This window comes from Thermobia domestica, chromosome 1 (genome assembly GCF_964235325.1).
Source record: "Thermobia domestica chromosome 1, izTheDome1.hap1.1, whole genome shotgun sequence".
Taxonomy (NCBI): domain Eukaryota; kingdom Metazoa; phylum Arthropoda; class Insecta; order Zygentoma; family Lepismatidae; genus Thermobia; species Thermobia domestica.
In genome coordinates this window covers 213,516,892-213,540,400 of record NC_137454.1, presented here as the reverse complement: position 1 = coordinate 213,540,400, position 23,509 = coordinate 213,516,892, and the positions used below count along the sequence as shown (strand labels likewise).

General features: G+C 35.8%; 1 protein-coding gene across 3 annotated transcripts in view; it reads left to right on the top strand.

The window, feature by feature from the left end:
• LOC145693580 (uncharacterized) overlaps nt 1-23,509 on the top strand; it is a 65,994-nt gene that overhangs the window by 23,018 nt on the left and 19,467 nt on the right. For 2 of the 3 annotated variants that reach the window (XM_081769702.1, XM_081769687.1), the window contains exon 2: nt 10,834-10,990. In XM_081769702.1, the coding sequence (XP_081625828.1) occupies nt 10,834-10,990 (157 nt within the window). Of the gene's footprint in view, nt 1-10,833; nt 10,991-23,509 lie in introns of those variants that run through there. The other variant, XM_081769694.1, reaches the window with a different exon arrangement.

Sequence of the window (23,509 nt, the reverse complement as noted above, 5' to 3'; positions counted from 1 at the left end):
ATATAGTTAAATATATAGTAGCCCAGTGAATACTTCGCCGTGTGTTGATATATATAGATATTGAATAGATATGTGTGGCTACAAACATCTCAAGTTCTGACCCCTGCACCATAATATCACGCGGACCGGAGGGCGATATATAGTCGGACTACGGTAATACTTTGTAGTTTTATGTGTTATAATAATAATCAACCATAGTAATACCATCTGATAGAATAGGTAGCATCATATAATCGCAGACTAGACATATTGAATAATAAATTATGAAAAGACAGTAGTAGTTATACAACAGGGCTGTAGTGAATTATATTTTCTGGTCGGTTTTTTAAAATAGAATATCCTGCTCCGTGAGATTTTTTTTTCCCACGTTACCTACTCGGGCTAGCTTACAATGTTCATGGAGGCGACAGCTCTGACTGGGTACAGAATCAAAACAATTAGTTATTGAAATTTATTTCGCGTACCCGGATGTCGACCCCTAGTCCCTTTAAGTATTTTTATTCCTTTTCTTAGTTTAATTAGACGAGGGAAATTAACGACATCCCAGACTGTGGCGTGTCTGCGCAGGGTAGCTATCGGTGAGGTTTGGAATAGAAATCACCGATCCAAAATTCAGTTTATTTAACTTTTTTTTTTATTTCGGCAAATCATTAGTGAGGGATATCTTAGATAATACTTCTATTCTAGTTTCAATACTGTCCTCGAACCTTCTTAGTTGTTCTAAGGGGTCGAATATTTTTTTCTTAGAGATTTCAAAATTGGGGACACAGTTACCTGGTCCCTCCCCCCTCTCCTTTTATCCTGCTGGTCTGGGCCGGATACGGGGATCGGATTTCAATCTTACAAGCAAACTCTTGTGGGATTGGGATCTGATGGACACAGAACTTGCATCCTTGGCAGCAGGGCGCCCCTTGAGTCTACGTATTTGAGTAGACCACCCTTTTTGGCATGTTAAGAATATTTTGGCTATGGATTTTGTTGAGAGCGAAATTCGACTTCTAACTTTGTAGCGTTAGTTATTTCTCACTTAAGTCTTTGGCGCCCCTATTCTTCGTCTTCCTTCTTCTCTATCTCTCTCTCTGTCTTCATTTCTTCAAGTTTTTTTAATTTTTTCAACCTTCCCCCCCCCCAAGATTTTGAACTTGTTACTTACGATTTATTTAACGTACAACTCTGATCTGAAATTACCAGCTGAGACGTTGCAAGACACGATTCATGAATGGAGTAGATAATGATTGGGTCCTCCATCACATTTTGACCTATCGCTGAAATGAACAAAGACTTAGTATTTGACGACACTTCGATTACGTTCTTTCACCGTCGTTCCTCTTAAGTTTTTTTTTTCGTAATCCGTTGGTCACTTTCCTTTCTGTTTTGGTTTTCAATTACCTTGTAGTTAACCTGGGCCCAGAAATTGTATTTTGATTTACCTAGTTATATCTAGAAATGCTCTGTGTTACGTGCCTGCCTCACAAAGTTTTTTTTTCCCATGATTTAAACACGAATTGATTATATAAAAGTTAAAAATTTATAGACGCGCGGTATCAGATAAAAGTTAATTTGTTTCCAAATGTAATGTCGGAAGTCATTTGTTTTGGACAATGTTGCAACCTTGTAAAATTTTATTGTTGGGGATGATTAATTTAAATGTGTGCGCATTTATTATAAATATATATATATAGAGAGAGAAATAAATACTTCGAAATGTATGTGTAATTAGTATGTGAATATGATGTTAAAGTAAAAGTATGATATTAAATGTATTATGAATATATGTAAGAGCGCTCGTGTCTGTCCCCCTAGACGTGTATTGGTTGCTATAGTTTACCAGAAGTCTTCCGACGAATTTAAGAACGTAGATTTTGTTAAGAATACCGCCGTGCACTTAAGTAATTTTCCTTTTCTTCTGAATCAATGTAAGTGATAACCTCTGTAATTATATACTGGCATGCATTGAAAAAATATCGGCAGGTCTAAACGTAACCCACATCATAACAAATATTATCCCTGAGCAATTAACCTAAAACCATTGTGGAAAGTGTACCTTGAATCCGTCTCACCTTCATATGTATCCTGTGACTTGACCAGTTTTTTTTTTTATCCTCAATTTGAACCATCATACTCCGTACACCTGTGGAAGATCATTTTTTTTTTAAATCCGAACCATGTATAAACATATACGAAAGTGATCCTAATGAAAGGTCTCGTGAAGTGTCCCAGTGTTGGATAAATAACTTGAAATTATTCGATTAATAAATTTGGAAATAGACCGTCTAAGAGGAGAAACCTCCTCTAGTGAAAGTTATTTTCTCGAAATCCCTAGATGGGTATAGACGTAGCAGTGTGCGATTGCAGATATAAACTGTTACCAGTTACAAACCAAATATAGACGACGAATGGTTTTGTAAACCAATAGATATATATATATACATATAGAGATATATATAAATGACCACAAACTAAGTTAAATGGAGCGAAACGTTTTGGACACTACGACTAGTGCGTGAGTTGTGATTTGGACGCTCGAAATTATTAATATTTTAATATCTCGACGTGAGGTAGAGATTCATATAAGTTCTAATACACCAAAAGGTTTTTTTTCTTTCCTCTTTGTCCAATTTTTTTTTAAAGTGAAATAAGTGTCTTATTTGCGTATGTCGCAAATCATCATTTTGCTTTAGCATGCCTAAGATATGATACATGTAATTATTTTTTTTCTTTCTTTTTCATTTGTCAATACGATTGAATATATAAAAAATTACTAAAATATAATACTATGTACTCTATTAATATATAACCAAGAACTTGTGCTTTTAATATTTTCTTCATAATTATATGTTTGTTTTTTTTTTCTTCACTATGAATGTAATAAACTATTTGTACCCTTGTAGTTAGTTGGTTTCCTTTAACCATATATACACTGTCCTGAGTGAGTGAGCGAGTGAATGCATGATAGATTTAATATAAGCAATTCTAGTGATATCATTTGTCATATTAACATCTGTAATATATGTGTCATGTTTTAATATATGTGTTAAGGTAAATAACCTAGGTCATGAAGGACCGTCACTAACGGCTTAAATCGGCTCGAGGAGTGAAGCAAAAATAGCAGGATAAGCCTAAATACGACATCTTTCTTCCAGGAAGTCGAACCTTTTATTGATACGATACCTAAATTTATATTGAGTTAATAAGTTTTTTTTTTCCTTGGCTAATTCATATGTGTGGTCGATCCTAGAGGACAGAGTTCAGATGCTGGATAGTTATCAGTCACCGGTCGGAATAACTTTACAAAGAATTAAATTTCACTTTTCTCATTTCCAGGTCTAGGTCTGGGCAACCCCATGATCGTGGTGCCTGGAGCTAGGTCTGGGTGGTATGAGGGAACATGTGTCTATTCCGAAGCATTCCAAAATTGATTAGTTGTTAATAACATTTAGAATGATTCATCTTTCAACGACTTTCCCGACCTTTCCTATATTTCCGGAATTATCCAGTAATCTGTTTTCTCATTAAAATACCCTATTTCTTTTCTTTCTTCTTTACCTACCTCCTTCTTTTACCCTTCTACTTTCTTCTCTTTCTTTCCTATTTCTAAATGAAAGAAAACGGAGTCATGATTGAGAGTAGTCGCTATTGGCACGGTCAATAAGTTGTTTCGATGAGTTTTCTTCGGGAGTCCGATATGGAATAATTAACAATAACAAAAGGTTTATTGGAAGTTACTCTATTGGAAAATAATCTGGATTTCAATCAGTAAGTGATCTTTCGTAATCGTCCTCGTTAAAGAAAGTTAAATTTTAGCGACTCCTCTCCAACCTCTACATTAGCTCTTTTATCTTCGTTAATTTTTTACGTATTCTTTCAATATTGGCTAACCGTGACAGGATCTGTTGCCCTGGAAACGGTGGTTTCTATGGCAATGGACAAACGTTTTCTTTCAAATTAAAGAAAGTGAATCAAAGAATTGGTTGAATGAGAATAGGAAGAAATAGGAGAACACTGAGAAAACCCATAGACATGACGTTGTCCACCACAAACTCACGTGGCCTGGGATTGAACCAGGGACTTCGCGGATCAGAGGTGAACGTTTTGCTACTGAGCAATCATTCCCTCTTTCCTTCTCCCTATTCATGGGGGGAAATGAAGGAACACGAGACTTACTAGCAGAAGAATCATCTCTGGTGCAAAGGCTTTCTAATTTGTTTTCAGACTAAATGTGTTTGTAGTAGACAACGCCCTATACGTGGGTTTTCTTAGAATTCTTCCATTTCCTCCGAGATTCTACTCTCAAAATCTTGTACATTATCATATACTAGCATCCATTACCTGTTTTGCTGGGTTAAATTTGAAAAGAAAAAAATAGTAATATGTTTCGTTAGTCAGTCACTTTTTACTATTACTTAAGCGCTCTCTGACATCGGCCATTCTCGATCATTTTTACATTTCTCCCTCCCTCCTCCTTCCCTCTGTTGCGTGAATGAATTCAGATTTAAACGTCATTTGAATTGTGTCACTGTTCATCTCATTGACCCCCAAACTATGGATTCGACACTGATATTGGTCATTTTCAATCATTTCTATGTATCTTCCCTCTCCCCCTCTCCAAGTTGCGGGCGTGAATTCGGATATAAACGGGATCTGAAGTGTTTTATATATAAACGGATATAAACGGGAGAATATATATATATATATATATATATATATATATATATATATATATATATATATATATATACAGTGATGTAATATCTATTATATGAAATGGGAGCAATATTTACCTGGCAGGAAAGAAATTCTTGTCTGATGAACAGGGGAAAATTATTTAACGAGAAGGAGAAATTTCTCTCATCCCCCCGTTAATTTGAACCTTGTATAGATGCAGAAAAAAAAAGCATCACCGTGGTTCACTAAGATGCCCATACAGCGCGTTCGAATTTTGCGCGAAACTTCAGTTCAGACAGATTTTATGATACAGTATATGAAAGAAAATACTGTACTGCCCGCCGTAATACGGTCGGGCATTTGCTAGTATGAACATTTTTTTAAACACAGAAGTTACCTTAATTCTCTGTCTATTACCAACAAACGGCACTCCAATTCGTCATTTTGTTACGAAGTTACTGACAAAGGGATATGCATGGAATTTTGCTGGAAAGTCATGTTTAAAAATATTTAATGCCTTCTTTAACAAGCCATGTATTCTTTTACGTAGAAGAAATTTAATCAAATGCGATATTTTTAGATTTATTCTATTTTATTAACTCAAACCATGAGCATTTCCTATATAAGACTCTGAAAATATACTCTTTGAAAGAAAAATGATTGTCGACGTTTCTTCGAAGAAAATTGTATATTGAATTTATATAAAGAATATGTACAATCTTGCTTAAAAAAACAGTCTCATATCTCTCACAGGCCCTGTATTCTTATTCATATAGATAAAATCAAACCAAACAATGGAGAGTTCTCTGTGAGTTACTTTCTTTTCAAGCCAATTTATTAATTTACAGATAGGGGTTTGAGCCCTTATGTATTATTAACATTTCATACGTATACAGCTGTGCGAATATGGCTTTTAAAAGAAAGGTACGGGGTCAGCTTTTGAGCAGAGAGAGAGAGAGAGAGAGAAAGAAAGAGCAAATAATTGATATTATAAAACTGTATTTTAACACTATATTTTCATATTGCAACATTTTAGCAGGAACATTTGAATGAAATTAATTCAAGAAATAATACATCTATTGTGTTATATAGTTTAGTTTGTATATTTTATATTAGTTCCTTTAACCCTCCTTTAAAGCACTGAAGCTACGTGAGATTTGAAGCTACAGTTTAACGTGGGATCCAAACCACAGAATCTCCACCGGGAAGCAAACTTAGATCTCCCGAAGAGGCCTATGACAATCATATACTGCGCTCTTAGCTTACAGTATAATCATAAGCTTATTGTTCTAGAACATGGAATTCTTCTCTTTAAATAATTCAATAACGACCTCAAATATGACGACCATTGCAGTTGAAACACATTACTGCCTCTTGGCAACTTAAGTTGCCACGGCAATTTTTCGTTATAGCGCAGAAATTAATGGATTGACGTTGCAGGTTTTAACCACGAAGTTACTTTGGAGTCTATTTTGTCATAGCATCGTTGCATTTTCTTTGTATGATATATTGACGTAAGGTTAGCATTGTTTTTGGCTACAATGTGTTTTGAGGAGAAAGACTCAACTGGATTGATTTCAAAGACTCCAGAAGGAAGGATTGAAGGTCTGTAAAGGAAGGATTAACTTGATTTTAATAGTTAGGTTTTCGCAGTGTAATTTCTCCCTCAAAATTGTAACTTTCCAAAATTTTCCCTTTTTTGAATATGTATGTGCCATTTGGCAACTTAAGTTGCCGGCCTAAAAAACAAGAAAAAATAAATATTTTTCAACAATATTCTAATTTCTATTTTAGAGTACTATTAAGACCAAATAGGCGAAAAGAAACTTTTCAAAATACCACTGGGGAATTCTGGGCACTAATGGGTTAACACATTATTTCAATAGATTTTTTCTTTCTTTCTAGAGCATGCTTTTACATCACTTCTGAATTGACATATGTTGTAATTTCTTTTAGAGAATCATCAATCCAAAATCAGCTGATTACAGGTATTTTTAAAAGTTTTATGGTTACTGCTGTATACTTAAAATTTCGGAAGTTACTCATCTTTCTGAAAGTGGTCTAAATCATTTAAGCCAGCAAAACAAAATGTTATGCTTGACTAGGGACACCTACTAGCTTTTAAGTTTTGCGAGGCATCTTCACTGGACTAATGACTAACGCATGCGCGTTTGGTGCATGTAGACACGGGTTCGATTCCGTGGTCACGGGAGAGCACAGAATATTTACTTCATAATCATTACTTTCATTAATTATCAGTCTCCTTTCGCCTAAAGGCCATAACTGTATGACGTTAAACTTCAAAAAGAAAGATAACATTTTACCCTTGGAGGAATCAGTGATAGTTATGAATCTTGAAACAGAAAACGAAGCTTAAAGTAGAAAAACCATACTATGCCGCTGATTTTCACTGATAAATACCCTGTGGACTAACAAGAGAAATAGGCTTTCATCAATTAGGGTTATTTTAAATCAATTTCACGAAAGAAAAAGTAAACGAGGTTCTCAGTTTGACCTACATGTATGTAACAATATTCGCGATTATTTCCAGAACCATTCATCGCATTTTGATATAATTTTCACTAATTGAATAAGCCTTTCCTAAGAAAGATTTTTACGTATAGAATATTTCTTTTAAACTTGATAATTAATTAATAATTTTTAAGCAATGAAATAATTCCTGGAATGTCCGATGAAGATCTTATCCTAAAATAGGCGGCAACCAAATAATCAATGAAGTAAGGTGGGTTGCGTATAACCAAGGGTTAAGAACATTCTTGTAAAGTTGCTTCCTACCGCCCCCTCAAAAAAAATATTAGTAATCCAACATTGTCTCGGAAATCTTTGGTCGTAATTCGATGTGGTTAGGTCTCAAAATATCTCAACTGGTGCACGTGGAAAACTGTAATCAAGTGACTTCAATATATATACTCGTAAGTGTGTGCATAAGTGTATTGATGTGAATATTATTTTTAGTTTGAAAGAGTATACTTTTCAGGTGGTTTCATGTAAATTTTATAAGGATATAACGATGGTTTTCGGAGCTACATGACGAAAGCTCTCAACGGGTAACAGTATCAATACCTTAATTGTGTGTATTATCACGTATGACTCTGAAATAGGTGCACTAATTTTATTGACTTTGCTCCAAAGAATGTGCTTTCACAGTGGTTTCGTATTTTCATTAGTATCTGATAATGGTCTTCGGAATTAGACTATGAAACTCCTGAACGGCTGACAATATTAATATCGTAACTAATGGACTTCATTGTGTGCATGTTCACGCATAACCTCAACGTACATGTACCGATTTTGATTATTCTTTTTTAGGTTCAAAGAGTATACATTCTCGCAGATTGCGTTTAAATTTTACGAAGATCTAATAAGAGTCTTTGGAGGTAGACCATGAAACTTCTCAACAGATGATAGTATTAATATCGTGTTTATGTTCACTTATAATATTTTTTCTTGTCAAAATTCAACGCATTTGCAAACTGTTTCACATATTACAGGTCTTGTCAGTTGCATTCAAACACTCTTTGACGAAAGTACTTATATTTAACCAATGTAGCAAACATTAGTACTTCAATGTGCTGCAAGAAATCTTGCATTGTGCATTTATAATTGCAAGATAAAAGCAGCTCACTGTTGGGTTGAATTTGGGCCTAGCGTCCCGTTCAACAGCGAAGTCATATGAGACGTGGATCTACACCTTAACGTAGAATCCGAACCACTTGAGTCCCCAGCGTGAATTGAATCCGAATCCCCCTCGTCAAAAGTGCATACGCTATCCATGTAGCCACGAGGGAGCTTAATTGCTTACTGTCGAACAAGGATTTCATAATTATTCTGTACGTGAGCAAGCGTATGATAAGCGGAAAAATTGTGAACAAGTCCAACATATCCTTGAAAAATGTTCATCACTCTTGTTAGAAAACAAGAGATTCGTAGAAATAAAGACAGAAATCGAACTGAAAGGCTCAAATTCACTAGAATGAAGCTGGAACAATTCATTAGAGTTTTATCTAAAAGGAATCAATACTAAACTGCTTCACAACCCACCGCTGCTTTAAATGAACCACAGGAAACTTAAGTATTCAGTAGTACTATTGAAAAGATTTTATCATCCGTTAGGGTAGGAGGATATGTAGCCGCTCTAAGAAACCAATATAAACACGAGAAAATTAGACTAAGCTTGGTAAAAATTCCCCAAAATAGAATTATAGTAGCAACGCCATTGAAAGATGTATTGAAATTTCAGTTATTTAGTTCCAATAAAAAAGGAATTTGTGCGCCACTCAGTAAATGAGAGGGCATCTGGAATGTGTGAGTTCGTATAATGATTTGTGGATGTTTAAGAGGCAATAAACCTTGCTGTCTGGTAAAAATATACCAAACATTTTAAAAAGAAAGATATTTAAAAATTCTTCCAGATCATGCTAAACTTTCCACATAAAATATTATTGGCCCTTGTTTTATATATCAACAGAGGCGTCAGTTAGGGGGGCAGGAGGGGGCAAATGTCCTCCAAGAGTTTGAGGAATCCGCATACTTTAATCGATTGTCTACTAATATACTAGTACAAAACCTGAGTCTTATGTCGGTGCTGCTTTTGTCCTCCTCAAGCGAAGTCTGAAATGACGCCCCTGTATATCAAAGCTAACTATTGGCCAAGATCGCAATTTTTCGATGCATTTTTGGATCATCCCTAAAATTCTTGTTAACGTTTTCATTTTTTTTTTTTTTTGTCTTTAGTGGCTTTGTAAAAAGTCGGTTCATATCTCCTCTCTCTCTCTCTCTCTCTCTCTCTTTGTCTCTCTCTCTCTCTCTCTCTCTCTCTCTCTCTCTCTCTCTATATATATATATATATATATATATATATATATATATATATATATATATATATAGGCTATATATATATATAAATGAAAATAACTATGTTTGTAACTTCTAACTCTTGAACCAACCGTCCGATCTCAATTAAAAATTTTCAATTTAGATTGGGTTTGAGTCAGGGAGTATTTTTATCACTTCATTTTGATGGTTCAACATTGGAGAGGGGAAAGGGTGAGACATAAAAATACATAAAACTAAATTACTTTTGAACCACTCTACCGATCTCGATCAAATTTGTCACATAGCGGGCATGGGATGAATTTTATCATTTCACTTTGACGGTGCAACTTAGGGGAGGGAAAGAAGAGATATATAAAATGATCAAAAATGACCGATATTAGTGCCGAATCTCTAGTTTTCGGTGTCGCTGAGATGAACAGTAACTCTTCCGATGCTGTTTAAGTCCAAATTCTGCCAAAAAACTTGAGGATGGAGGGGGAGATATATAAAAATGATCGAAAATGACGGATAATAATGCCGAATTCACAGTTTTCGGGGTCGCTGGGCGAACAGTGACACTTCCGATGCCATTTAAATCCAAATTTAACCCTTTATCTCCAAAATGTAAATATTCTACCCATGCGAAGAACTGTATTCTGCTAATACTTTTTAAATGATTTTATGGACATTCAGTTCAACATGACCCATAATGTAACTTGCTCTGAGTTTCATAAACTCATGTGTTGTGATAACTATTAAAAAAATGTTTTCTCCAAATGCAGTATTCTTAATTGATATAATGATGGCCAAGTTACGAGTATAACTACCAAACTCAAATAGGCAATAATAAATTGATGTAACTTGGTGTGTTCTCAAATTACTTATATTAAAAATATGAAATTTGTTTATATACAATATGTATGTGTGTGTATATTTATAGATAATGTGTACAGTTTCAGTTCCCTTGTATCTTAGTTCCGGGTTTTCGGAAGAAAATGATTGAAACCTTATGAGTTCTTATTTTACATACTTTGAGTCCCACGATTATGCACCGAGACTAAGGGAGACGGTGATGGTGAGATGTAATGTAGAAAAGGAAGGAAAAAACTGGAGACTCCTAAAAAAAAAAAAAAAAAACACGCACACACTGTTTGTCCACCACAACGCCCACTTGGCAGAAGCTGGGATCGAACTAGGGAAGAAATACTGCTTAATATTGTAAACTTTAGAAAACAAACAATACACTCATTTTACCCACATTTCGTTTAAAAACTATATAAAACAGGATATTACAGTAGACGATTAACAAATACGCATTTTCTGCTTTTTCAGGTATCTCTATTTGCGAGCACATACATCATTTCAGTGACAAGCGATCCCATACCAAGGAATGTTGTTCCTTTGAAGCGTGGAAATACAAGAGAAATCCATGATCTCGTTGCGTCAGAGTCCAGACATGAATTAATTGATTTAGAAACAGCAGAAACAGGTAAGTGAACAAATGGCTTAGAAATGATGACATAATCACGATCACATTGACATCTCTTGTTCACTTTTGTAATTAAACATTAAATAGAGCACTACATTTTCTTGTGTACTCCAGGCCCACAATCAGCCACAAAGGCTGGTAGGACTTAAATGTGTTTGGGGCATAAGGCATTAAAAATTTTAAACCGACCCACATCAATAATTACTCAGATTTTGTAATTATTGCAACCATAACTATATACCTTCACTCAAGCTACCTACTACTATTATCAAAAAGGCATGGATCAATGAAAATTTAACCCATGACCCATTGACCCACCATCCACCGTACCCCACGATGGCCCACTGACCCACCATCCATTATGGCCTACCACACACTGTGACCCACTCTGATCCACCAAAATCCATCGTCATCAACTTTGACCACGATCCACGCTCTCCTCTCCACTGACTTAAGAGTTTACACTTGTAATAAAACAAGGATATGAAATTATCACTAATCGGAGTTCCAATTTGTACAGTCCACCGCTCAAGCAGCGCTCTGTTACAATAACGGTAGATCTGAACTTTACGATATAAAATGGAAAAGTGCTTGTCATGGGCCATATTACGATGAATTTTAATTTAATTATCATAGTAAGACTATCCATGGCTTTGGATTGATTATTTTAACAAAAGAAACACTGACCAAAGCTTAAAACCCACTTTATTTTAAATTATAATTTGTAACGATTTCGGATATCTAACATATCCTTTTTCAGCCACTTTCGAAAATCTATCTGAAAAAGATTTTCGAAAGTGTCTGAAGAAGGATATGTTAGATATCCGAAACCATTACAAATTATAATTTAAAATAAAGTGGGTTTTAAGCTTTGGTCAGTGTTTCTTTTGTTAAAATTAATAATCATATACAATTATTTCCTTGTTTAATTACAAATACTTTTCAGTGGAAAATAGGATGAAATTTTAAAGTCTCAAATCAAGTAAAAGTAGTCTAACGTAAAGAAACAAAGAAAAATAAAAGTTAGGTAACATTCGACTGTCTGGAAAGTCAAGTAGTAAGCCCTATTGCTGTTATTACAATTACAAATATAAATATCTAAAAGTATCGAAGTTATTTTTTCAGGGTCGGTCAGGGTGGGTCATAGTGGGTGGTGGATCTCCGTGGGCAGTAGCTTACGCAGGAATTTATTTCGGGAGGGGTCCAAACTCAATATGAGAGTATTTTATATTAAAATTCCTAAAATTGCCCCTAAAATTAGGCAAAATTTACACAAAAGTCGAAATTTCGGGAGGGGTCCGGACCCCCAGGACCCACCCCCTGCGTACGTCCCTGTCCGTAGGTCACGTTCTGTTGAGCCACGACCGAACAACCCACTCCCCTCTACTATAATAATAATAATAATATAAATAATAATAATAATAATAATAATAATAATAATAATAATAATAATAATAATAATAATAATAATAATAATAATAATAATAATAATAATAATAATAATAAACGATCCCTTCAGGATATTTTCAGAAGAAACGACTGAAATAATATTATATGGTTGTTTATGGAATATGAACAAAACCGGCTGAGTAGTTTTTAAGGAAACCGTCTAAAAACAATATTTAGATTTGTGAGTATGATGCTCCTTTCAACAGCGGAGCTATATGAGACATGATCCTACAACTTAACTTGGAATACTAACCACATAAATTCCCGCTGGGAATCGAACTCAGACTCACACGCTAAAGGCGCCTAGGGAGACCTGTATGCCATTGACGTAGGAAACCTGGGTTCTATTCCCAGCGGGAGCTCATGTTACAAAATTAAGCCCTAGAATAAACTATCCGTTCTAGATATCTTCAGAAGAAACTGCTTAAGCCACATTGTAGGATTAGTGAAATATTTATTTGTGAAATTTGAACAATATGGCTTAAGCATTTTTTGATAAAACCGTGTGACAATTCGTTCGAGAAATTTCACTCCCAAGAATAATCAAATCCTATGTGGAATTTTTCAGGGGAAATGGCTTAAGTCAAATACAGGATAATTAATGAAATATTTGTTTATGAAATATGTACAAACAAAATCGCCTTAGTTGTTTGTGAGAAACTCATCAGAAAGTGAAAAAACAAGAGTATTAAGAGTATTTTTTAAAAGGAGAAAATACACTGTCTATCGTTGTCATTGAGTTGTCAATTTCATTCTTCTATCCTGCCTCCTAGATGTCTACTCAGACATACAAAGAACATCCCAACTTCAGTTAGAATTCGCGGATTTTGAAACTTAGTTGTGTCCTTTCTGACTTCAGCCTTTTAAAAATCCATTTGTGTTTCGTGCCATTCCACCTAATACAATTACCGTCATTACTCTGTCTATATTTATTTACGATCTCTCTCTCTCTCTCTCATTCGTTCCTAGCTGTTATCTAACTTTCTTTATCTCATACTTTGTTATACGGATAAATATGTGTTTAAATAAACCATCTTTTACATATATCACATTGTATTTTTGTATAGCACATAATGATCCATTCTGGTCAAGGGAGCCCTGGCCCTCCTAGCTCCCTAGTTGGGAGCCTGATTTTCTCTACTAAACCTATGGGGCTTTATGTTGAATCATTTTGACGTATGTTAGCGTCATATTAAAGTCCTGACTACTAGAGGAAACACTTGTTAGTCGAAGTATTTAGTATGGCACTAATTACGCGTAAGAACGTCTCTGCACAAGGCACATGGTATTTAGTGCCTCGTAACTAGTGTTGCTACTAGACGAGAAATTTCTCGTCTATTCTCGATTCTTGTCTCAGAGATGCGAAGGAAAGTATGGTGCATACGTCGCAAACAGAAATCTTCCTTCACTGGCCCCGCGTAGCGTAGTCGCTAAAGCTCTCGCCTCCTGTGCAAGCAGTCCCGGGTTCGATTCCCGGTGGGAGCATTCGGTCGAAAATATGTAAACCGCTTTTTCAGGCCAGCCACCCTGAATGAGGTTTTCCTCATTCACACCAGACAAATGCCAGGGTGGTACCTCACTTATAGATCCCAGGCCTCTTCCTTCCTTCCCTTTCCCCGGATAGCGAGGGACGTCATCCCTCAAACATGATGGGCTAAATGGCCTTAGATGCTGAAAGCCCAGAAATCTAAATCCTCAATCCTAGAAATCTCTCTTCAGATAGTCCCCCATGACGTCCGTACGTTTTTGCCAACGATGAGAAAGACATTGGCAGGTGATCCAGAGATTGGCATTTTACTTAACTCTCACTCACATTCGCCCAATGTTAGCTCCTTCACACTTACATTCAATCTCCCTCATCCTAAAATATTATTGACGCCTTCACTTTGACTTACACTCACTGTCAGTCAACTTCCTCTCACGCCCTCACTCTCATATATTGAAATGCGATTGAGGGACCTTCATGAGGGTAAAATGAATGAGGTTGCCCATCTACGGGTGGTACACGTTGATGGGTCAAATATAACTGACAATATTCGTATTCACTCCGTTCCCCTCTTTGGCAAAGATGTATAGAGAGACCAGTTATGGAACCTGTCACAACTCTTTTTTTCATTCAGGACTGTTGTTCGACTTACCCGCGTCTATGGGTCTCACTTTTCAGACCCGGTCTCATATACAAATGGGCGTATATAATATATAGCTGACGAATGTAACATAAGTATATGTGTGTGATATACGGAAGACTGTTAGATGTCAGACATCCTGCAACGGCATAATACCTAAGGGCAGTGCCCATGTAGTATATGAATTATGTATGCTCCATACTGATTTCTGTAGTAAGCAAGAGGATTCCGTATATTTGTCCATATACCGCTGTCGGGATAATGAATTTTTCTCAGTGCAAACGAACGAAAGAGAAGCACGTACCTTATATTTTCGGTACTCGTGTAGCCCTTGTAGTTAACTTTCAGTGCAATACTTTGACACGCAGAAACGGATAGAACACAAGGGAAAGAAAAATAACGATTTAGTAAGAAAACGGTGAGAGTGGAGAGAATCGTTTTTGTTAGAACTGTGTTAGGCGTCTCATCCATACTCCTCATGTGCACGGCAATGTTTCTTTGTATCCGAGTCATACCGGCTCTCCCTGCTCACTCTTGGCCATGGGTCTGTTCGGCTTACGATTCTATCCAGGTCACCCCGAGATCATGGGTCAGGCTGGGTCACGAGGTCTGATGGATCATAGATTTGACTGACTGGCTCTGGAACCTTCAGATCACCTGTCACGAATGTCGTGACCCGTTTCATCGTTGTTTCGTAGGGCTTACGTTGAATATTCAGTTCAATCAACTCAACTTCTCGGCAAAGCTTCCAATTACAACGTAAGCCCAACGTTGGAAGTTGGCTACCCTTCGTTTCCCACAAATGAAAGAAATTTGATTATGAACTTTTGTGCGGGCATAAAATATTGTTAACTGGGAGGGAAATATAATACAGTAAAAACTCGTTAATCCGCACAGACGGTATTCCGAACGCCGCGCTACTCCGAACGGCCTTCAGTCTTCTATACATACGTACTGTATTTTTTAGATTTTTGTGTTACAACAATGCAACCATTCGTCAACTGCGTGATGACGCGTTTCGTAAGTCCATCGAAAAAAGCAGATCGGAAAAAGCAGAGACTTTTTCAAATGACATTTTTACATAAAGTTACTGTACTGTAGTATTTAAAGAACATTACATACAAAATTTCATTTTGTAGTAGGTCTTTATTGTGTATTCTTTAAAAATTTATTGTACGTACATACATACATACCGTCAGTAAATTTATGTACGTATTTTAAGCTTGTTAACGAAGTGAAATAATAATAATAATAATAATCATAAATATTCTGCCATTATCTACAGGTGATCTACCGTAACATCCTTCCAGCTCCCAGGCATCATGGTCTTCAATTAACCTCTACGTCATCAAGTACATTTTGTCTGTCTTGATACCGTCCATCAGCTGTAGCCTCTTTCGTACCCTTCCTCTTTTCCTTGCCACCACATGACCTTCATGATACAGTCCCTTCTCAGGCAATGCCCCAATCAGTTTCTGCTCCTGTTTTCAATTACATTTAAAAATTTTCCTTTCCTCCCACACTATTTCCAACACCTTATTCGATTTCCGTTCGACCAAGCTAAATTTCTCTATTTTTCACACCCACATTCCGAAAGCTTCTAGTATTTTTAATCACTTTTGCGTAATATCCATGTTTCTGCCCCATATAGTACAATATTGACTCCACAACCCAGTCTTTTCCTCAACTCTTTATTCAAGGACTCTATATGGATACTTTTCTTCTTCCAATGCTTTTTTCTTGCTTTTATTTCGCGTTCACACTTGATGACAGCACTAATAATACTACCCAGATATCGAAAAATAGTCATCTATTTTCTCCCCTCCTTTTGCTACATTTCGCACCGAACGCTGCATTTCAATCGCAATGGTTTTTGTCGTTGAGGTTTATTTGTATCCCATATTCTTCATTGGCCTTCCTTAAGTTTTGTAACATTTCAATAAGTTTCTTTTCAGATTGTACAAGAAGTATCATATCATCTGCAAATTGTATACACCTAATTATTCCACCTTCTACAGAAATACCGTCTTCATTACATAGGATATTCTTTATTATCTCTTCTAGATAAATATTAAATAGGTCAGCGAGAGACAACACTTCTGTCGAACTCTCCCATTGAATTTCACTCTCGTCTGTGATTTCTTTCGCTATTCTAACACTTATTTTTAGTTTATACATAAGTTTCTTATGAGTTTTCGATCTTTCCATTTCAGCCTTACCTTTTCTAGAATTCCTATGAACAATTCCTAATTCAATCGGTCAAAAGGTTTTTCTAGATCAATAAATACAACATACACGTCTTTCCCTTTACCTATAAATCTTCCGCCGATTACTCTTAATAAGCTAATTGCATCTCTTGTACCATTACCTCTCCTAAACCCAAACTGTTCCCCCTCAATTTCTTCATTTGTTCTTCCACACAACATTCTGCTCAGTATACAAAGCATAACTTTTATTGCATGCAATATGAAACTATAGTTCTTTAATTCTCACTTCTCACTGGGTTCTATATTTTCGGCAACGCTATCATGATCGTCTTCGGGAACTCTTTCGACCATTCTCCTGGTTCGTATATTTATTTGGACAGTCGGAACAATTCTTTCTTGTCCTCGTCTCCCATATTATTAATGAATGAATTCAATTGGTATATTATCTATCCCGATTGGCTTTTCGTTCCTAACCCCGGATGTGGCTTTTTTCAAACTCGCCCTGAAGAATACTAAATACTCTATCATTGCGTACTTTACTTTCTGCTTCAAGATTTAGATCACGTTGTCTATCCCTCCCTATTCTCATATAAGTCCTCAACACATCCTCTCCTTATTCCTAAAATTTCATTTCTCTCGCTTACTACTGTACTTCTTTGAGACTAACTATAACAAAATATAGCATAGCTCAATAAAATCTTATGATTAGTATACGCAGGGACGTAGGGTCCATTAAGGCTATAAGGCTAAGTCTATCCAAATATTTATAATACGTTAAACTGAAAGTAATGTTCCTAATCATTAATACGCTGTTTTATTAATGTACGATTTATTTTATAATTATCCGTATAAATAGAGGCAAGCAAATAGTAGCGTTTCAAGTTTAAGCCCTCCAAGTACACTGGGAAGGTTATCCTTTCGTAGTCTATTCTCTATCGCATGGGAATCAGTGTTCGTAGATTTCCGTAAGAAAATTTCCCTCGACTGACACAAAATTTTCCCCTTTCTTATCAAATTTTCCCTAGTTCGTTGAGTGTCCAATTCCTATGACAGAAGTTATGTGATAAGATTAGCTTAGCTATATTAAAGGAAGTGCCAGCCACATGTTCCATTCATTTGAGTTTTGCTCCTATTTTTTTTTTTTCTTGTTTTTACCTTCACTTATTTTTTAACAAGGGGGCATGGTGGCTCACTGGTAGAACGTTCACCTGTAGTGCGTGAAGTCCCTGGTTCACTCCCAGCTCGCGTCAAGTGGACGTTGTGGTGGACAAACACCGTGTTGTTGGGCTTTCATGGGGTTCTCCCATTTCTTACCACTTTATTCATTCTACTATTGCATTCATTTCTCATCATCACCGTCTCGTTTAGCCTAGCCAGCATAATCATGGAACGTAAAACTTGAAGATTTTTATTTTTAACAACAACAACAACAAAATACACGCAAATACAGTCAGCCAACAATGAGTGCAAATTTTGCTACTTTGAACACATACACATATACACAAACAACTGCTATTGTATTGGTTTATTTCTGAAGAGCAAAGAAATATTTAAGCATCTATGTTGGTCAGTCAGTCAACACGAGAATTTCTCTGGATTTTTCACGTTTTACTGAAAAAATTCCCTTTTTGCTAAATTTACCTATTAAAATTTCCCTAGATTAGGCAAATTTCCCTCAAACTACAAACACTGATGAGAATGTGCGGAGACACGGTCATTTTGTCATCGCTCCCAGCAGAAGAAATTTGTCGAGAGCAATCTACAATTTCAAAGTGAAACGAAGATAGGCGAACTGACTATAAGGCTAATCTTTTGTGAAAAATTGGCAAACGTGAGGAATAGTCAAAGCATAGCGTTTACAAGAGAAAGTGTGAGATTTCGCACTATTTTTCTGTTTCGTCGCAGAGATATAAAAAAATTAAAGAGAAAAATTACCATTTGCATTCAGTAAGTACTAACGGGAATAATACAGAATGAAAGAATGATATTATGGATACTATTGGCACATAAGTGAACTATCATTTCTTTCTTTGATAGTCAAAGTCTAGGAACTACTTCCGTCAAAGCATATCTATACTATTATATAAAAGAATAAAAATGACTATTTCTTCAACACCCAGGCCGTACTTCTATACGGAATTTGAACAGAAATCTCCTTTTGTCTCGAAAGCAAACGATGAAAATGTGATTTTTTGAAATACGTATAATAAGGGGGAAGTAAAGGGGATTCAATGGTTTTGACAAGCACAGTGTATATTATTAATACCTCAAGTTAAGAAGATGGAACATGGTATATAAAGCCCTCAAGAGAAATAACTTAATTATGTTTCAGCTTTTTCGAAATTCCCGTACAATTCTATAATATCCAAACTTCCGACTCTTTATTCAGAAAATTCTCGATTTGGAGATTTGCTTATGTTAGAGATGTGAAATACTGTTTATAAATTTTTAATTGAAAAAGAAGAGAATACATGCTAAAGAGCTTTTGAAAATTCTGCCTCTTTAAGGGAAAAAATGGGGTCAGTTTTTATAATATACAAATATATTTTTCTTTATTCGGAAAATATTCGATGTGAGGATTCCCTTAGGTTGGGAATGTGAAATTCGGTATATTAAACCTTAATTTAAAATAACGAAATACGTCGTTTCATTGTCTACAAAGGGAAAAGGGGAAATTATAATATTAAAAATTTCCGTTTCTATGGATTCGCTATTTAAACTTTTCATTGCAAATAAGAGAACAAGTGTTTCATCGTTTTCGGTAATTCAGCTTCTAAAGGGAAATTTCTGTAATATTTAAAATTCTAGTTTTGTATTCATTAAACCTTATTTTTTCCGTGCAATGAGGGCACTTCTACTTGTAATACTCGTACTATAATTTATTGTGCGCTATTCTGCAATAGTAATGTTTTGTATTAGCACGTTGATGTTTGTTGTTGTAAGTAAAGTGGATAACTTGAATTTGTATTTGAATGGTGAAAAGGTAATTCAAATAAGGTTTTACTTGTTTATTTGATGCAATAACACTTTATATGAAACATAATGATTTTATGTTTTTTTCTCTTGCATTGTGCAGACACGAACATAAAAAAGTAGAGGTTGGACCCATATGAAATAAAAACACTTACTTCTGCTTATTTATGTTCGTGACAAGTCAACTGCAAAACCATATATTGCACGAATCAACTCTTTCCGAAAAGTATTTCAACCTTCTTATTTTGAAACTTCACGCTACATTGCGTTTGGTATATGTCTTATCTTTGGACAAATTATTTTCCATTAAGCACTGATAGCAATTGTAGAATTGATACAGAATTTAACAGCATCTAGGTAATTTTCAAGAATATTACATGACACTTTAAAATAAACGAATTGCTTTCTATATTTGTTTCTGAAAATGTATAAAATCATTTTTCAATCTAGGAATCGTATTTAGATGAATAGTGAATTTAAATACAGTAGAACTCCTCTCGTTCGCACTCGGCTGGTCCGCCACTTCGGTTGATCCGACCGTGCTCGAGCCGAACTTGTTCCGACTCGTCGGTGACTCACCAGGCCCATTGTTGTTTACTTACTGTTACCGCATATCCGCTTTAGTACTCCTTCATCTAATTTTAGTACAAGTATCGTTTCTTTCGTTATGCGTGTTTTCTGTATTGTACTGTTCAGTTTTTAGTGCTTACTGTTCATTTGTTTTTACTGTAGAGAACAATACAGTCATTTTTGAGTTCAGAGATTGTTTATTTTACTGAAAATCCGTATTTTTCTGTGTTTTTTGATAATCTAACCTTTTTGCATTCCGACCATATCCCTAGTCCCAAAGGTGACAGATTACAGGAGTTCTACTGTAATGCAAATAGTATTCAACAGAAATAATTTTATCTTAGACAACTGCTTTATAGTTATCATTTTCTTCAAGGACACCTATGTTAACTGTGTTAGTTCTGGATTCTGTATTAACTGTAAGTGTGCTGTCCGTAATATTATTGACTTCGGCACAAATCAATAAAATTGAACTTTCTTTTTTATTTCCTTAAGAACTAGCTAGAAGCTTTAGAATACATAAGTGGTGAGAACTTAATGCATATTTTATTTGCGTTATTTCAAACGAGATGATTTGTAACTGAAAAGAGGCAAAAAAAGAAGAAGAAGAAGAAGAAATGCAATACAGAAACAACTAAAATGACAGACAACGCCGTTCAATTGAGGATATAGAATTTTGATTAATGGTGCCACAGCACTCATAAAAGAAATCATTTCTTTTTTCCTTTGTTATTGGATATAATCAAATATAACTCACGTTTATAACTTTCCATGTAGAGGAAAAAGAAATATGCTTTTGAACAGTAATTGTGTATTTGCTTTGAGTTGTATTGATTGTTTAATATATGCTAAGCCCAAGGCCCCCAATGTTACATAGAGAAAGAGAGAGAGAGAGAGAGATGAAAATTTCTCGTAATAATTGCCGCACTGAGAAGCTTCCAAGCCCCACGATCTTCGGCTATCCTCTTCATCTTCACATACTTTTTCTCTGTTTTGATATCGTCCATTAACTGTAGTCCTTCTCCCCCTTCCTCTCTTTCCTGTCACCATAACCTCTAGCACGTCAATCATGATACAGTTTCTTCTTAGCCAATGTCCTAACCAGTTTCTCTTCCTGTTTTTAATAATATCTAAAATTGTTCTTTTCTCCCCCACTATTTTAAGACCCTCTCATTCGTTTTCCTCTCGACCCAACTAATTCTCTCCATTCTTCTCCACACCCACATTTCGAAAGCTTCCAGTTGTTTTTAATCATTTCTTGTGTAATGTCCATGCTTCTGTCCCATACAGTACAATACTTCATATGAAACATTTTTCGCATCTCTTTATTCAAGTCCCAGAAAATAGTATTTTTTTTCACCTAAAGGCTTCTTTCGCCCTTTGTATCCTTGCTTTTATTTGACGTTCGCACTTCATATCATCACTAATAATACTACCCAGACATCACTGTTCTATTTTCTCCTCTCCTACTTCTATATTTGACACAGCCCGCTTCGTTCCAATCACCATTATTTCCCATACTTCTTCGGTTGAGGGTGCTCTTACCGTGACACTGTTTTTTGACGACGCATTACGTCAGAACATGAGCATACCTGTTATTTATTTTAACCCCCATTGAGCCACTTGAGATGAAACGACGATAAGACGAAGTTGTTCATTGGACGTTGCCCATCCCTTACACCAATAGGCAGACTTTACCATTCAAGCATTGTCGAGTAGCAAGTGTGAAAACATATCGAGTGTCATGGAAGCGCTCACCAAGTGTGAACTACGTGATTTAATTGAATTTCTTCAGGCGGCTGCTGCGTTCTCTGAAATTCCAAGATCAGATAGTTTAGAAATCATAATCTACGCCATTCACGAACTGCATGATTCACACGTTCATCAAGGCTGTTTGCCGCCATAGATTTCCACTTATCTTGGCTACACTCGTCGTGTACGTCGGTAAGGACTTCTTTAAACTATCTCCAGCACTCGTGCACATGTAACCATTACTTATAAAGTTATTGCCGTAACACTTACTCATGCGACGATGAATGGCGACTCTACATCACATGTTTTGCAATTGGCTGGTGAATCGATTGCATTCGGTATTTTTACGCTCGTTACTACACAGTAATTGAATGGCTGAATCTGCTCGTCGGTGTTGGGAAGGGAGGATAAACGACGTCCAATGAACAACTCTGTCTTAACCCCGTTTCGTCATCTTACAAGTCTCATCTGGGGGCTTAACGCAGATTGAAAGAAATTGAGATGGAAGCGTTACCGAAATTTCCTTTCCAAATATGGTTGCATATTTTTTTCATGCCATATTTCTCAAACTTCATTCATTTTTTCTCTTTGTTCATGCAACGTGACATGATGTGATGTGATTTTGAGTTTGTCGTCCCTTTCAGCAACGAGGTTATATGAGCCGTGGACTTACAGCTAAACGTGGGATCCGAACCACATGAGCTCTCGCCGGGAATCGAACTCGTATATCCTAAGCCACAGGCGCTTACGCTGATCGTTAGTGACAAGAGAACTCTGTTCACGCAACTCCATATCGAAAAATCGCTCATACAACACCTCTGTCTTAGCCTCATGCGACAAGAAATTTAGATATCTCACATACAATACTATACACAACACATAAATTAATTTCTTTTGGCAGAGGAAGGAAAACATTGACAGGAAACATTATGAAATGAGAGCATTACCACATAATAATTATGTTTATTTACAATCGATCACGCAAAGACATCGTTTATCTTATTACACCTATATTATTAACCCATGTTATCGTTCAGCATATCGGCTTCTCGTTACACGAATATGCAACAAAGGCGACTTGGCGGATAAACAACTTCTTGTTAACAATAATTCCTAATCATGAATTTCTATCTTTCGCTTCCCTATAAGTACGCATTCGTTTGAACTGAGATACGCATTCGTTATGTATATCTAGAGATTGGGTCAGAAGAACAAACCACCCATAAATCTAGGTATAAGAGTAAATAAAAATATATTTTACCTGGATCAAAACGTTCATGATTTTCTTTTGATAACCATCTGCTTCCATGTTTACATGTTTCGCTTATATTTACAGAAGTACAATCCTTATGTTCCATTACTACTTTGATGAGTGTCTCAGAATATTCTGCATGAAGGAACCACTTTAGTAATTTATTAACCTAAGGTCAGTCTGTCTCAAT